General features: G+C 48.4%; 1 protein-coding gene across 1 annotated transcript in view; it reads left to right on the forward strand.

Moving 5' to 3' along the window:
- Positions 1-451: 451 nt before the first annotated feature.
- Dnmt1 (DNA methyltransferase 1) overlaps positions 452-16315 on the forward strand; it is a 46510-nt gene continuing 30646 nt past the window's right edge. The window contains exons 1-8 of the mRNA XM_008850066.3: positions 452-696; positions 9999-10035; positions 10822-10929; positions 11086-11293; positions 12313-12388; positions 13162-13234; positions 14554-14588; positions 14911-14980. Coding sequence (XP_008848288.3) covers positions 458-696; positions 9999-10035; positions 10822-10929; positions 11086-11293; positions 12313-12388; positions 13162-13234; positions 14554-14588; positions 14911-14980 — 846 coding nt within the window. The 5' untranslated portion in view covers positions 452-457. The remainder of the gene's footprint in view (positions 697-9998; positions 10036-10821; positions 10930-11085; positions 11294-12312; positions 12389-13161; positions 13235-14553; positions 14589-14910; positions 14981-16315) is intronic.

Genomic DNA, 16315 nt, shown 5'->3' on the forward strand with positions numbered 1-16315 from the left:
GGTGCTGGGAATTGAATCTCGTTCCTCGGCAAGAGCAGCCAGTGCTCTTATTGGCTGAGCCACCGCTCCAACTCTGCAAAGGTTTATTTTTGTGTATGCCTGGGAGGGCGGGGAGGTTAAGTTCACCAGTGCAGTACCCGCCAGAGGCCAGAAGAGGGTGCTGTCTGCTGTTGGACATGGATGCTGGGACCTGAACTTGGAGCCTCTAGAACAGCAGCATAGGCTTGCTCTTAACTGCTGAGCCATCTCCTCAATATCAAGAGTTCATAGATTCTTCTGCACTAGGGCTTGCTGCTTTATTTGCAGAACGCTCTGAGAATGAATAGAAAGGATGGCTGGGGTACAAGGCTGGATGAAGCCAGCTGGGGGCGGGGGTGTCAGCACGGTGTGGGTGGAGGCTAAGCTCTCAGCTCGGACTAGCCCACTGCTCTTTGGCAGGGGTGTGTGCGCCTTGCGCATGTGCAGTGGGCCTGGCGCAAGTCGCCCCCGCAGCCCGTTTTCCACATGGTACGCCCTGCCTCGGCTCGCACCGCCCCCTCCCTGTTGGTTTCCGCGCGAAAAAGCCTGGGCCTCGCTCTTCAGCTGCCAGCGCTGTCTTGTCGCTGTCTTGTCCGCGATGCCGGCCAGAACCGCCCCGGCCCGGGTACCTGCGCTCGCCTCGCCAGCCATCTCGCTGCCCGAGCATGTCCGCAGGCGGTAGGTGACACGCGAGGGGCTGTGGGGGGCCGAGGCTGATGGCTTCACTTGAGGGTCGCCCCAGCCCGGCCCTGGGGTGTTCAGCTGCTGACAGCCGCACTGTGCGCATGCGTGGGGAGGCTCCGTGAGGCGCGCGCGGCAGCGGTTGGTGCGGGCCGCGCTTCCGGTCTTGCGTTTCCCTGGGGCTGTTTGGCGCCAAAATGGGGCTGCGGCCTCCCTAGCTAAGCAGCTATCTGACTGGAAACTTGGAGGGGGAAGAGGGAGGGGCTTCTTCCTGAATCCCCCTCAAATAGAACAAACTTGGGCTACAGCTCCCTAGGGGGTACCCTTCTTGGATCAACTGGGCTCCTGGGATCTCAGGAAGTGGGTAACTCCCCCTCCAGGCCTGAGGACACCCCCAAGTTTGGAGCTCTGGCCTCCACTTCCGCTTCCCTGCCTGCGTGTCCCCCCATGTTCTAGGGTTGCTTCACCGGGTCCCCCTTAGCGATCTCCAGCCCTGGACATCTTTGGGCATGGGGAAGGCCGGTGTATAAAGAGGAGCAGGGCTGCAAAGCCCAGGTTTCCGGGGGATCTCCCCTCCGTCTGCCACTGAGGTGTCAGCCCTGCCCTTGCCAAGAGTTCTAGGAGCTTCTCTCAGTGTACCCCAGGGTCTGGGCAGCCTGCACCCCGTATTTTTTTTTTTTTTTTTTTTTTTAACCAGCCAGCTCCTGTGACCGAGGAGGGTTTTTGCATTGTCCAATGTGTATATCCTGGGGAGGGTCCCCACTTTTGCAGTCTACATAAACTGACTCCTGTGATCCTGGAACCATCAAGGGGGTTTTGCATTGTCCAGTGTGTCCCAGGGAGGGAAGGACAGATAGGAATTCCCCCTATTATCTGTGAACAAGCTCCTTTGATCAGGAAAGTTCTACTGGCCAATATATGTCTTGGAGAGTGAGGGAAGGGGAGCCCCCAATTGCAATCCATGGGAACCAGTGCCTTTTCATCTTAGAGCATTCGAAGATGTTTTGTGCCCTATCCAGTGTGTGTATCACAGGGAGTGGGGTGGGGAATGGGCCCCACTATTGCAATCCATGCCACCCTAGGGACTCCTGCACACAGTTTGGGGGGAATAGTGGTCCCTGCCTCCTGTTCTGGAAGGACATTTAGTTCATTCCTGAAGGTTTGGTCCCTTTGTGAGGTTGCATTAATCATGACACTGAACAGTCCTGGACACTTTCCAGCCAGATCTGTGAATCTACTGCCATTTCTGTCTCTGGATTTGTTCACTGTGGTAGTGCCAGGCCAGTCAGTTCCAGTTTGGCCTTTGGAGAACAAAGTGAGGGGAAGAGGGTATTGAAGTGACCCCTTTTCTTCCTGTCAAGCCCCCATTTCTCAGGATTGAACTCAGGACTTTGTGTATGTTAGGCAAGCTTTCCACCTCAGAATTAACTTCCAGCCCTTTTGGAATAAATTTTTCTTATTTTGACACAGGCTCTTGGTAAGTTTCTCAGGTCGTCTTGAACTCCTGTCTTCCTGCCTCTCCTCAGTGCTGGGGTTACTGTTAAAGTTTTGAATGTTTGCTTTCAACCATACAGACATCATCAGCTTGAGACCTTTAACAGATTTTTTAAACACAGGTTCACTGTGCTGAAAATACACACATAGGCACAGCATCCAATGGATCTTTTAAATTAGATTTGCAATCAGATGTATAACCTTTCTTTTTCTGGCCTTTTGTTTGGTTCATTTTATTTTGGTTTTTCAGAAAGGGTCTCCTTGTAGCCCAGGCAGGTTGGCCTCAGACTAGCTTGGCTAGGCTTGAACTCTTGATCCTCCTGACTTCATACCTACGAATTGGGATTATGTGCATGACACCATACTTGCTTGACTTTTTGTGAGACACGGTCTCCCTGTAGCCCCAGCTGCCCTGGAACTCACTGTAGACCAGACTGGCCTTGACCTCAGATCTAATCCCTCTGCCTCTGGAGTAGGATTAAAGACCTAGGCCACCACGCAGAGCTCCAAACGTCTTTGAAATATAGTATACCCCACAATTTCTAAGTAAAATCATGCTTTTTAGCCAGGTGTGAGTGGCACATACTTGTAGCCCTAGCACTTAGGCTGAAGCAGGAGGGTCACACATTCAAAGCTAGCCTGGGCTAGATAGCAAACATAGTGAGTCTGTCTCCAAACAACCCCTGTGTCTTTCAGGATGAGCTACATCCTTTAGCTTGGCTTTTTTCCCCCTTTCCTGTTTAAGGTTTCATTTTCATAGTACGAGAGACCTCCCTGTCAATACCCAGGACTGGCTTCTAGGAACCTCCTAAAACTGGTTGGAACCTGTAGCTTCCCTGCCTCATGTGCTGCCTGGCACCTTTGGCCTGGAATCTAGCCACCTGCCGGTCTCATGTGTCCTTATGACCACATAGACCTTCTCTTGGTTCTATATAGACTGACCAGCATGAGGCTGGATGCCACCTTCTGTCCCCTCAAACTGGCTTATATCCACTCTTTAGTTTCTGGGGATTGACCCTTGGGGCCCTGTACCACTGAGATATACTGCCATCCTGTTCACTTTTTAAAAATATTATTTTAGGGCAAAGAGGTGGCTCAAGAGGTTAAGAGCACTGACTGCACTTGCAAAGGATTCTGGTCCCAGCACCCACATGGTGTCTAACAACCTTATGTAACTCTGGTTCCTTCTGACTGCCGAGAACTTTTCACAACACGGGTGCACTTATGTACATGCAGGCAATGCACTTTTTTAATATTTTTATTTTATGTGTATGCATGTATTGCCTGCGTGTTGGTAAGTGCACCCGTGTCGTGCAATGCCAGCGGAGGACAGAAGAGGCTGTCGGAGCCCCTGGGACTGGAGTTATGGATAGTTGTTAGCTGCCACGTGGTGCTGGGATTCAAACCTGGGTCTTCTGCAAAAACAGCCAGTGTTCTTAACTGCTGCACCATCTCTCCAGCCCCAATGCACTCTTACATATTTTAAAAAAATCTATTTTTAATACTTTTTTTTGGCCTTTTTGAGACAGGGTCTCCTGTAGCTCCAGTTGGCCTGGAACTCTCTATGTAGACCAGGTTGGCTTTGAACTTGCAGAGATCCGCTTGCCTCTGCCTCCCGAGGGCTGGGATTAAAGGCAGTGTGCCACCATGCCCAACTTTAACATTGTTTTTTGTATATGAGTGTAATACCTGCATGTAAGTGCATCCATGTCCTGTAATGCCTATGGAAGCCAGAAGAGGGTGTCGAATTCCTTGGAACTGTAGTTAGTTAGCCATAAGGGTGGTGGGACCCTAATCTAGGTTCTGTGCAAGAGCAGCCAGTGCTCTTAACTGCTGAGCAAGTCCCCCCACACATACTTTTTTTTTGAGTCGGGGTCTCATGTAGGTCAGGCTGGCCTCAAACTTGTTATGTAGCTAAGGATGGTTTTGAACTTGTGATCCACCTGACTCAGCCTTCAAGTGCTGGGGTTGCAGGCATGGTGAGCTACCAAACCTGGTTTAGTCCTGTTTTTTAACCCTTTATTAAGGGTTGAAGGGGTTTTTTCTATTTTGGGGGGAGGGAGGTCTCTTGAAAACTAGGCAAACACTGAGCTGAGCTGCACTTTGGGCAAACCCTTTGTCTTTTAAGTCCCAGTCCTGTAGGTCAGAAAAAGGTAGCCATGGGCCTTGCCAGGTGGGAATGAGCTTAACCCTCACCTCACCTCTTATTCCTTTTCAGAATGAGGCCATACAGCTTCTCCCGAGGATACTGGTACTTCACTTTCCTTGTTGAAAATTAGCTGGCTCTATTTTCTTTCAGTTCTCTATAATTTCTCTTTCTTTCTTTTTTTTTTTTTTTTTTTTTTTTTTTTAATTTTATTTTGTTTTTGTTTTTTTTGCCTGCATGTAAGTGTACCTGTGTCATGCATTACTCACAGAAATCAGAAGAGGGTGTTGGATTCCTGGAACTGGAGTTACAGATGGTTGAGCCGCCATGTGAGTGCTGGAAATCAAACCCTCTGCAAGAGCAGCCAGTGCTCTTAACCTCTGACCCATCTCTCCAGCCCCAGTTTTTTTAATTTCAAACCTCTTTGAGACAGCATTTGGACGTGGCTCTGGGTATTCTTGAACTCCTGATTTGCTTCTGCCTCCTGAGTACTGTGGCGACAGGTGTGAATCACCACACCTGGCTCTGCTTTGTGTGTGTGTATGTGTGTACTCAGCAGTTGTGTGGAGGTCAGCTGACTTTTAAATATTTTATATTAGGCGGGCATCGTGCACACCTTTAATCCTAGCACTTGGGAAGCAATCTGTGTACAAAGCTAGCCTGGTCTAACACAGTGAGTTCCAGGCCAGCTAGGGTTACAGGGAGACCTTGTCTCAAAAGACCAAAATATTTTGTGTATTGCCTGCATGTAAGTGCACTCTTGTTGTGCAATGCCCATGAAAGTCAGAGGGTGTGGAATCCTGTGTGACTGGAATTATGGACCGTTGTTAGCTGCCTTGTGGGTGCTGGGATCTGAACTTGGATTCTCTGCAAGAGCAGCCAGTGCTCTTAACTGCTGAATCGTCTCTCCAACCCTACATTTAAACTTCGGGGAATCTGTCTTCACCTTCTACCTTTTGAAGCAGGCGTCTTCTGTTCTTACAGCTTTGCTTAGCTGACCTATCAGCTTTTGTTTCAGTCTTCGCCTATGATCTGCCATGGGAGTGCTGAGATTAAAAGCATGTGCCACCATACCCAAACTAATGTTTTTAAGACAGTCTTGTGTAGCCCAGGCTGGTGTCTTATTATGTAGCCAAGGGTGACCTGGAACTTGTGATCCTCCTGCTCCAGCCTGTCTAACACATGTGAAATGAAAGTGGTAGAATACTGAGGGCTAAAATATTAATCAGGGGCTGGAGAGTTGGCTCAGCTCTTGCAGAGGACCCGGGGTTCTATTCCCAGCACCCACATGGTGGCTACAACTGTCCTTAACTCCAGTTCCAGGGCAATCTGAAGCCCTCTTCTGATCTCTGCAGCATTGCATGACACGGGTGCACTCACATACATGCAGGCAATACACTTATACACACAAAATAAAAATAATAAAACATTAAAAATAATCAGGGATGGGAATGGAGGAATTGGAGAAAAGGGGGGGTAGTGGATGGGTTTCCTAAAATCTGTACAAAAGCCTTATGAAATCCACTAGGGATTGTAGGTATACACCAGCATGTCTAGTAAGATCTGTTTCCTTGTCTCTAAATAGGAGCTGCTGACCAGCCATCCCTTTCTTGGTCTTTAAAGCCAGCAAACCCAGGCTGGATAAGCCACAGAAAGCTCTGGAACCTTAATTGCATCTGCAGAAGAATTGCTGTAGCTGCATAACAAATTCTGGGGATCAGGGCAGTAGCATCTTGAGGAGGGGTGTCATTTTGCTGCCAAACATATCAGCCCTGCCCCATGCTCCTTGCCCCAGGAGGCTGGGGGTGTTGCTCAGTGGCACAATGTGTTCTCCGTATATGAGGCCCTGGATTCCATCACAGAACCCAACAAAAGGGTGCAATGCCTAGAACCTGGGGCTTACCTTGCAGGTCTTGTTGCCAAACTATTTGAGATCAGCATTTCTGGTTGGGGGATAGTCAAATAACCTAACCTGCTGTAATCTCTTCAGTCTGGTTTGTATGTTTTTGTCAGATTGATTTTGTTAAAAATGTGCGTCTGCTGGGCACATACCTTTAATCCCAACACTTGGGAGGCATAGGCAGTTGGATCTGAGTTTGAGGCCAGCCTGGTCAGCTGGGGCTACAGGGAGACCCTGTCTCAAAGTTAAAGGGGGGGGTGTGCTGTGCTGGGGAGATGGCTCACCAGTTAAGAACACTGGCTGTTTTAGCAGAAGACCCAGGTTCGAATCCCAGCACCCACATGGCAGCTAACTGTCCGTAACTTCAGTTCCAGGGGATCCAACAGCCTCTTCTGTCCTCTTCAGGCATTGTATGACACGGGTGCACTTACCTACGTGCAGGCAATACACATACATAAAAATAATAAATTTTTTTTTAAAAAGTTTAACTGGGTGTGGTGGCACATGCCTTTAATCCCAGCACTCCGGAGGCAGAGGCAGGCAGATCTTTGTGAGTTTGAGGCCAGCCTGGTCTACATAATGAGTTCCAGGACAGCCGGGGCTATGGGGAGACCCTGTCTCAAAAAGACGAAAAAAAAAAAAGGTTTTAAAGTGATTCAAATACAGCGGGTCTACCTCTCTCATGATTCTCTAATCTGTTGACCTTGGAACAAGATTAATGCTTGTAGGGGGTCAAATTCAAGTGGCCAGGCTTGGTGGAATGTGCCTTTGCCTGCTGAGCCATCCCGCTGGCCCTGTGTTTCTTTTGCGATTGGGTCAGGCTGTATGGCCGAGGCTAGCCTGTAACTTGTTGTCCTCCTGCCTCTGGGCATGTGGCACTGTCCCTGGATGTCTGTTTTATCTCCGTAGATGACTAATCACTGTTGGAAGCAGTTCTGCATGAATCGTGGCCAGTTAGGCTAGTGTGGCACTAAAGATGTCTCACGCCGTCTGCTTGGACCTTCTTGCCCACTTGTTCTTGAGATTGCATCTTGCTCTATGTGGCACAGGCTAACCTGGAACTTGAGATCCTGCCATCTCAGCGCCCTGCACACTGCGATTCTGGACATTTGTTATTGTGCCTGGCAACTGAGTTTTTTGAGATAGGGTCTTGATGTGTAGCCCAGGCTGGCCTCAAACTCCTGCTCTTTCTGCTTAAGCCTCCTGCATGCTAGGATTTCAGGTCTGTAATAACCAAAACGTTTAGATTCTACAGTTTTTTTTTTTTGTTTTGTTTTTTTTTTGGTCTTTCTGAAACAGGGTCTCCCTGTAGCCCCAGCTGGCCTAGAACTTGCCATGTAGACCAGGCTGGCCTTGAACTCAGAGATCCACCTGCCTCTGCCTCCTGAGTGCTGAGATTAAAGGTGTGTGCCACCACTCCCGACTCTAGAGTGAATTTTTAAAAATGCATCAGTATCCCAGGGCAGCCTTGAATTTCTGATCATTTTCCTTCCACCTCCCCAGTGCTGGGATTGCAGATGTGTGGCACCATACAAGGTGCTTACAAGGTGCTTGGGTATGGAACCCAGGACCATGCATGCAAGGCAAGCCCTCTACCCACCGAGCCATGGTCCCAGCTCACCAGAGCTTCTTTGTTAATTTTCATTTTTTTAATGTGTATTAGTGTTTTGCCTGCATGCATATAAGTGTACCACATGTATGCAATGCCCGAGGAGGCCAAAAGAGGGCTTGGGATCCCCTGGAACTGGAATTAGGGATAATTGTTAGTTGCCATGTAGATGCTGGGATCTGAACCAGATCCTCTAAGAGCAGCCAGTGCTCTTAACCACAGAGCCAACCCTCCAGCCCTTTCTAGTGCTTCCCTGTAGGTAACCATATTTACACCATACCTGCTAAGCATGTTTTCTTCTGTAAAATCCTTCCCTGCTCACTTGGCAGGTCCTGCCCAGTGACCCATCCAGTCACCCAGCTCGTTGCCTAGAATGAGGTCTGGCATGTAGTAGACGCCCTTGGGTGGGAGTGGTGCTGAGAACAGGAAGCAAGGTCCTTCAGCACCCACAGCAACCACAGTGGCCCTGGTCTTGTACTGCTTGTCTCTTGGGCTCCTGGTTTGATCTTTGACTTAGCATCTGCAGAGGTTGCTGAGAAAACCAAGTCTGCCCTTCAGCTAGTGATAACCAGTACCTAGACTGTGTGGCTGCTGGGAGACAGATGGCACAGGCCTGGCCCCTGCCTGGGGCACCTTCCCTTCTAACAGACACCGACCCAGCTGGTTAGACCTGTTTCCCCCTCCTAGGCTGGGGTCATAGTTTTGCCACTTCTGTCTCTTCTCTCTGGTCTCCTGCTCCCTTCCCTCCCCCGGAAGAGGCAGACTAATCTTCAATAATCTGACCATGAAGTTTTGGACAAACTTGAGAGAATTGTGTGCTGTGGAATAGTTAGCCACACAGGTTCTGGAGGGTGAGGTCTTGGAGATTTCAGTCTCCTTTGATTTTGATACCCTCCCCATCCCTTCAGTACCAGGGGTGGAGCGAGGCTAGCATTGTGCCCCTGAGCTGCATTCACAGCTTGCCAGCAGACTTTTCTGACTTCATCTTTAGCTCCTGTTATGTGAGCACGCCTGTTGCCACAAACTCCTCAATTCCCCTATTTCATGGGTTCCAGAGTAGAAGGCTGCCAGCCACACCTGGCCTTCAGGAGCATCAGCTGACTGGTCCCCACAGTGTGGTTATGGTCTGCTCATGCTGACATAATTTATGTCGTGTCCTGGCCTTTAGGTCATCTGGATTACAGGGGGCCCTGTCTCTGTGACCTATGCCCCCCGCCTTTTTTTTTTTTTTTCTTTTTTGAGATACCCATTAGCTCCAGCTGGCCTGGAACTCACTATGTAGACCAGGCTGCCTTTGAACTCAGATCCACCTGCTTCACTTCCCGAGCGATGGGACCAAAGGTGTCATACCTAGCACCCTTCCTTTCTTAGTGCCCTTTTTCTTCTCTTTGAGGCATGGTCTCATGTAGCCCAGACTAGTCTTGAGTTTACTTTTCCATCCAAGTATGACTTTGAATTCTTGATCCTCCTGTCCCTAGGTGTACCACCACACCCAGTTTATGAAGAATTGGGAATGGAAGCTAAGGCTTCATTCATGCTGGGCAGGCACTCCACCATCTCAGCCATAGCCTTATCTGAGATCGGCTCACTATGCAGCCCAGGCTGGCTTTTAACTTGTGTTCTTCCTGCTTCAGCCTTCTGAATACCAGCCTTCTGGGATGACAGGCATGAGCCATGATGGCTAGCCTATGTTCCAGGTCCTGGGCTACCTGCATCCTCTTCAGGAAACTGACCCCAGCATTGTTGAGCTTAGAAAGGACATGATACATAGCACTACAGAGTGCATGTAGGGAGTCGGAGCATGCAGGAGATGCAGCAGGAGGAGCAGGAGGTCAAGGGCTGCTGCATGATGAGTTGGCATTCAGCCTGGGCTACATGAGAACCTGTCTCCAGGAAAAGTGAATGCTAGGCATTGGGCAAGGGGTGGGAGAAAGTACATTTCCAATACTTGTGAAAAGATTGTTCTACCCATTTGGGGGTGGGGGTGATAGTAGTCTATGTTGCCCAGGCTGACTGAAAACTTGTCAAGTGATCCTGCCTCAGTCTTCTAAGCAGCTAGTACCATGGGCATGTACCAACACAGTACCCCCAAATCCTTTAAAATCGTATTCTCACAGGTTGCTTAATATTTTGTCATTTCTTTTATCCAGGCTCAAAGACTTGGAAAGAGACAGTTTAACAGAAAAGGTAATCTGTTTTGGGTTTTTCTCCTTTGAAATTTTTATTTTGCATGTATATATGTGCATACGTGGTCAGGTACGTGTGTGTGCATGTGGAGGCCAGAGGTTGATGTTGGGTATCTTCGATCATTCTACTTTTTTGAGGCAGAGTCTCACTGAACCTGACATTTCACTGGTTAGTCTAGCTGGCTAGCTTGCTCCAGGGATCCCTGTCTTTACCTCCCAAGTGCTGGGATTACAGGTGGGCTACGACATCAACCAGGCTCTATGTGGGTGCTGGGGATCTGAACTCTGGTCCTCATACTTGTGCACAAAGTGCTTGAACCACTGATCCATCTCTGCAGCCCCTTATTTTCATTTTGTGATAGGGTCTTTAGATGTTTTTGTGTGTATTAGTGTTTGCTTGCGTATGTGCAAGTGAACCCATGTGTGCAGTACCTTTGGATGCCAAAAGAAGACCTTGGCGCTCTCAGAGCTGGAATTATAGACAGTTGTCAGCTGCCATGTGGGCACTGGGAACTGAACTTGGGTCCTCTTCAAGAACAGCCAGTGCTCTTAACCACTGAGCCATCTCTCCAGCCTACTAAAAATTACTTTGTCCTGACTAAGCCTTCCTTGAGTGTTGATGTCACAGGTGTCCACCATGGATGCCCAGCTTATATTCAGTTTTTGGCTGAGATCAGGCTGCCTAGCACACAACCAGTGAGGTGACCAGGCAGCTTAATCACATTAGTCCATTAGTTGCTAGCTTGGGAGTTAAAGGCCTCTTCCTCAACCTGTGTCTCTCCCACAGGAGTGCGTTAAGGAAAAATTAAACCTCTTGCATGAATTTCTGCAAACAGAAATAAAGAATCAGTTATGTGATTTGGAGACCAAATTACATAAAGAGGAATTATCTGAGGTAAGTAGGTTCTTAGCACTCTGCCTTCCAGAAGCGCACCTGCCTGGACTGGTCTGCCCCCCCTGGAGGCAGAGGCACCTGTTGCCTGTGATGTTGACCTGGTGTCTTCCTACCACTCGTGTGCATTCACTGCTAAATTATCCTTTCCCGCTGTAGGAGGGCTACCTGGCTAAAGTCAAATCCCTTTTAAATAAAGATTTGTCCTTGGAGAACGGAGCTCAGTCTCTCGCCCGAGAAGCCAACGGCTGTGCAGCCAACGGGAGCCAGCCAAGCCGTGAGGGCCGCAGAGCAGGAATGGCTGACTCAAACCCTCTCCCCAGACCCAGCCCCAAGCCTCGGGCATCCAGGAGAAGCAAGTCCTACGGTGAGACCGGCCGTAAGGACACATGGCTTGGGTTTGCTTGCTTGCTTGTTTGGACATTTTCTGGTTGTGTAAGTCAGGTCTGGCTATGTAGTTCAGGTTGGCCTTTGAACTCCATCCTCTTGCTTCAGTGTCCCGAGTGCTGGGGTTACAGGCCTGAGCTACTACACCTTTTACCTGACCTGTTTTAAAATTTTTTTTTTTTAATTGTGTATGGGTGTTTTGCCTACATTTATGTGTACCGTGTGTGTGCAGTGCCTGTGGAGACCAGAAGAGGATGTTGGATTGCCTGGACTTACAGATGGTTGGTAGCTGCCATGTGGATGCTGGCAACCAAATCCAGGTCCCTTGCAAGAGAAACCAGTGCTGTTAACCACTGAGCCAGCTCTCTAGCCCCTCACTTGTTTTTGATGTTGGTGGAGGCTATGGCTCATCTGAAGGGACAATCCATCTTTACCCATAGGCCCCTCCCTGCACTGCTTCCTGGTTCAGTTTCTTTTCTGGTTGCTTGCTTCCATTTCTTCCTTCTGTCTCTGGGTCTCTTTTACAGTGCTAGGAATGGCAGACTGGGCTAGGGAACCACTCTTCTAAGCCACATATCCAGTCTCCCTTTTCTGATGTACTGGGGAAGGAAACCAAGGTGTCATGCATGCTGTACAAGCCTTTACCATTGAGTGCACTGCTGCCCCCTCTGGTCTGTTTTGTGCACTTCTTGCCTTGCTTAGACTTGCACAGAAGGTTCCCTGAATGATCAGCGTTTAGTTTTCGAGTCTCCATCTTTGTAACAGTGTGAACATAGTGGGTGGTCACTAGAAGCCATCCTTGGACTCTGGCCTTCTGGTCTCTGCCTGGACTGTATGATGCTGTTGGCAGGGGCTGCCTGCTGACACATACAAGCCACACTTCTAGAGAGCCAAAGGTGTTGAGTCCCACAGCACCTGACCACCTGTGGTCATCTCTTAGATGCCATGAATGGGGGTCTGTGTTCATGCTGCCTCTTTCTTGTATTGATTTTTAAACAGCTGAAGCTTCATCTAGCTCCATTGTTACAAGGAGAGCCACCAGGCAGACCACCATCACATCTCATTTCACAAAAGGGTCAGTATGTAATGAATGGACTTTTACCATTTCTCTAGGCTGGTATTTTTGACAAAACATGAATGGAATTGGTAGTGTAATTTAGCAGCTCTTGCTTCCATTGTGCGTAAGGTTTATTTTTTGGCTTTAAGCATTGGAGATAAAACCCAGGCCTGGTACATATTAGGTAGGCACTCTACAACTGAGCCGCATCCCAGTCCCTGACTGGGGGATTCTAGGCAGGGGCTCTACTTGACTCATTGCCCCAGCTCTGCTTTACTTGTATGTATATATACATGTACATATGTACACTACATAGAGTATATGCATTTGTGGGGGTGTGATTACCTTGTGGGGGTGTTGTATGGAGGTCTCAGCCTCACAGTGGGCATTGTTCTCAGTTGCTGTCTTTCTTATTTTTTGAGAAGGGGGTCTCGCTGAAACTAACCATTTTGGTTAGAGCAGCAGCTGTCGAGGCAGCCCCCAGGATCTGCCTGTTGTCTGCTCCCTAGTGCTGGGATTGCAGATGTGTGCTGTCACCCAGCTCTTATGTGGGCTGGGGATCCACATGTAGATTGTGATGCTTAGACAGTAAGCACTTTGCCCACTGGTCTGTCTCCCTGGCCTCATAGTGTTCTAGTAAAATGCTCAGTCCTGGCAGTGGGTCTTTCCTGGGAAGGAAGAAGGCAGTTTGGACCCAAAGAAGTTCTTCTGGGAAGGAAGAGGGGAAGTCATTGAGGTCCCCCTGGAGGGCTGAGGGTCTCTGGGCTAACAGCTCCCTTACTGTGTGATAGCTCGGCCAAACGGAAACCAGAGGAAGAATCTGAACGCATAGCCTCGGAGGAGTCTGAAGTGGAGAGAGACCAGGTGGGCAGCACTACTGATGCTGAGCACTGTCATTCTGAGTGTTTTAAGTGGGTGAACGCTGTTTTCGTTCCTGTGTAGTCCTCCATAGAAGCCACCAACCAGCAGGGTGTGTGTGTGTGAACTATTGTGCATGTATGAAGAGATACATGGGAGAGCCAGAGATGCAAGCTGTTGGAAGAATTGGCGCTCATAATGCTTGGCAGGCTTAAAATCGATGTGTGGGACGCCCCGCAAGAATTGATGTAGGTTGGGTCTGAAGGCCTGGAGACAGAACTTTAAAAGTTTTAAAATTTTTTTATTTTATGTGTATGAGTGCCTGGATGTGTATGAGTGCCTGGATGTAAGTGTACCACATGTATGCAGTGTCTGCGGAGGCCAGAAGAGGGCATCAGATCCCCTGGAACTAGAGCTACAGATGGTGGTTATGAGTCATATAGGTGCTGAGAATGGAACCCTAATCCTGGTTCTCTGCAAGAACAGTCAGTGCTCTTAACCACTGAGCCACTCTTCGGCCCCTGGAGGCAGAATTTTACTTAGTTTTCAGTGCAGGTGATCAAACCCAAGTTCTGGCACATGCTAGGCAAACACTGTACTACTGAATTCCAACCTGAGCCCTAGTTTGTTTTATATGTACAAATATTTCTTTGAGGGTTTTTAGACGTCTCAGCAGTTAAGAGCATTGGCTGCTCTTACAGAGGACCTGGGTTCGATTCCCAGCCCCCACATGGCACCTAATAACTGTCCATAACCCCAGTTCCAGGGGATCCCACGCCCTCTTCTGACCTCCCTGGACATTGCATGAGACAGGTGCACCTACCTACATGTAGGCAATACACTCATACACATACATCAATAAAAAATAAATAGTGCTGGGTGTGGTGGCGCATGCCTGTAATCCCAGCACTTGGGAGGCAGAGGCAGGCGGATCTGTGAGTTCAAGGCCAGGCCAGCCTGGTCTACATAGTGCGTTCCAGGACAGCTGGGGCTGCAGGGAGAACGTGCTTCAAAAAGACCAAAAAAAAAAAAGACTGGTCTTGAGCTTATGATCTTCCTGCCTTCACCTCTAAAGTGATAGGATCACAGGTGTGCATCACCATACCCAACTGATTGGGCTTTGAGACAGGGTGTCACTGTAACCCAGGCTGGTCTGAAATTAGGTAGCTGAGGCTGGCCTTGAACTTAGTGACCCTCTTTCCTCAGCCCCCTGAGTGCTGGAGTTACAGGTGTCCCTGGTCTTCCAACCTTTTTGGATTCCTGCCTTGGAGGGGGGGCGGTTCTCATTTCAAACCAACATTATTGTGTTTTCCTTATCCATCCAGGATGAGAAGAGACGAAGAGTTACATCCACAGAACAGTAAGAATCCTTTGTCTTCATTGGAAAATTTTCCAAAAAAATTGGAAAAAATTCTGTATTGGCTTTCCCTGGTAACCATAAACTTGGTAGGGATGTTGAATTTGGAGCTAGACTATCAACCTTTCAATTCATGTAGAATTTTCCTCCCTAGTCAGAAAGGAATTGCAGTTTCCTGGTGTTGTCAGACCTGGGTTTAAAGATCTTCCTTAGTGTTAAAATGGGCATGTGCAACTCAGGGGTCCTGTGGCAGGAGGTTGGGCTTGTGAAACTGCTTCTGGGGGCTGTGTCTGCTCAGCTCACACCTCTGTGTTCTGCCTGACAGAGATGGAGTTTTTATGGAAGAGCCAGAAAGAGTAACGCCGGGAACCCACACTGATGAGCAAGATGAGCAGGTGAAGTCCCCAACTTCCTCCTGCCCAACCTGTGCACAGTTCTTTGTTCCAGGAATAAGCCTGGGTGGGGAGTATGTAGGGATAGACTGACAGATACACAAGGCTACATTGGCCACTGAGGTCTCTGTGAAGGTCTCCTTTTCAAATATGCAAGGTACTCTTAATCCATAGCACCGTTTGCACACAAAACTGCCTTCTAGGACTGGGGTGTAGCTGGACAGCAGAGCATTTGTCTTAGCATGCCATCTGCCTTGGGTTCCATCACTAACACCTCAGACAACCTGCTTAAAGTTATCCCCTTGTCTAAGATGAGACCAGTTCTTTCCAACTCTGCCATAAAGTCAGGGAGTTGAAGTTTCTGTGCAGCACAGATACATAAGATACTGATACCCTGAAACTATTTTAAGACATTGAGAAGTTTTGTGTTTTGTTTTAAACAGGACTAGGATATAGCTCAGTTGGTAGAATGCTTGCCTGACAGACATGAGTCCCTGGGTTTCATCCCTAGTACCACAAAAGTTTGTACTGTTGAACATCTGTGATCCTAGCCCATAGGAGTTAGAGATGGGAGGATCTGAAGTTCAAGGTCATCCTGTTACATAGTGAGTTTATAACCTGGCTCATACAAAACCCCACCTCAAAGAGGAAAAAATAAAACAGCTTCAATTTTTATAACAGCTTCAATTTTTATAACATTTGTTTGTGGGTACACATGTGGATGTTAGAGGACAACTTTTAGTAGTCATTTCTTTCCATGTTGGTACCAGAGATTGAACTCAAGTCATTGGTCTTGGCGGTGAACAATATCATTGTCGCTGCATGTAGGTTCTGGGAGCTTCACCTCAGGTAATCAGGCTTGTGTGGCAAAGCCCTTTTACCTGCTGAGACATCTCCCTGTGCCTTAAATTTTAAATCAGATTTTATTTTGTGTGTATGTATGCTTGCCATAGCACTCGTGTAAAGGTCAGAGGGCAACTTGGGGAAGTCAGTTCTGCCTTCTGTGTGGGTCCCAGGGATAGAGCTCAGGTTGTCAGACTTGGACAGCAAGATGTTGAGATGGTCTAGTGAATTTCCTGAATTTGTGTCTACTTCACCAAAAGAGAAGACAATTGTCTTTATTTTTACTTTTATGTGTAAGTGTTTTGTCTGCATGTGTTATTGCACCACATGCGTGCAGTGACCTCAGTCCAGAAGAGGCATTGGATCCCCTGGAACTGAACTGGAAGGTTGTTAGCTGACATGTGAGTGCTGGGAACTGAACCCAGGTCCTCTGCAAGAGCAACCAGTGCTCTTAGCCACTGAGCCAGTTCTCCAGATCTTTTTTTTTTTTTTTAA

This window comes from Nannospalax galili, unplaced genomic scaffold (assembly GCF_000622305.1).
Source record: "Nannospalax galili isolate Female #2095 unplaced genomic scaffold, S.galili_v1.0 scaffold1685, whole genome shotgun sequence".
Classification (NCBI taxonomy): Eukaryota; Metazoa; Chordata; class Mammalia; order Rodentia; family Spalacidae; genus Nannospalax; species Nannospalax galili.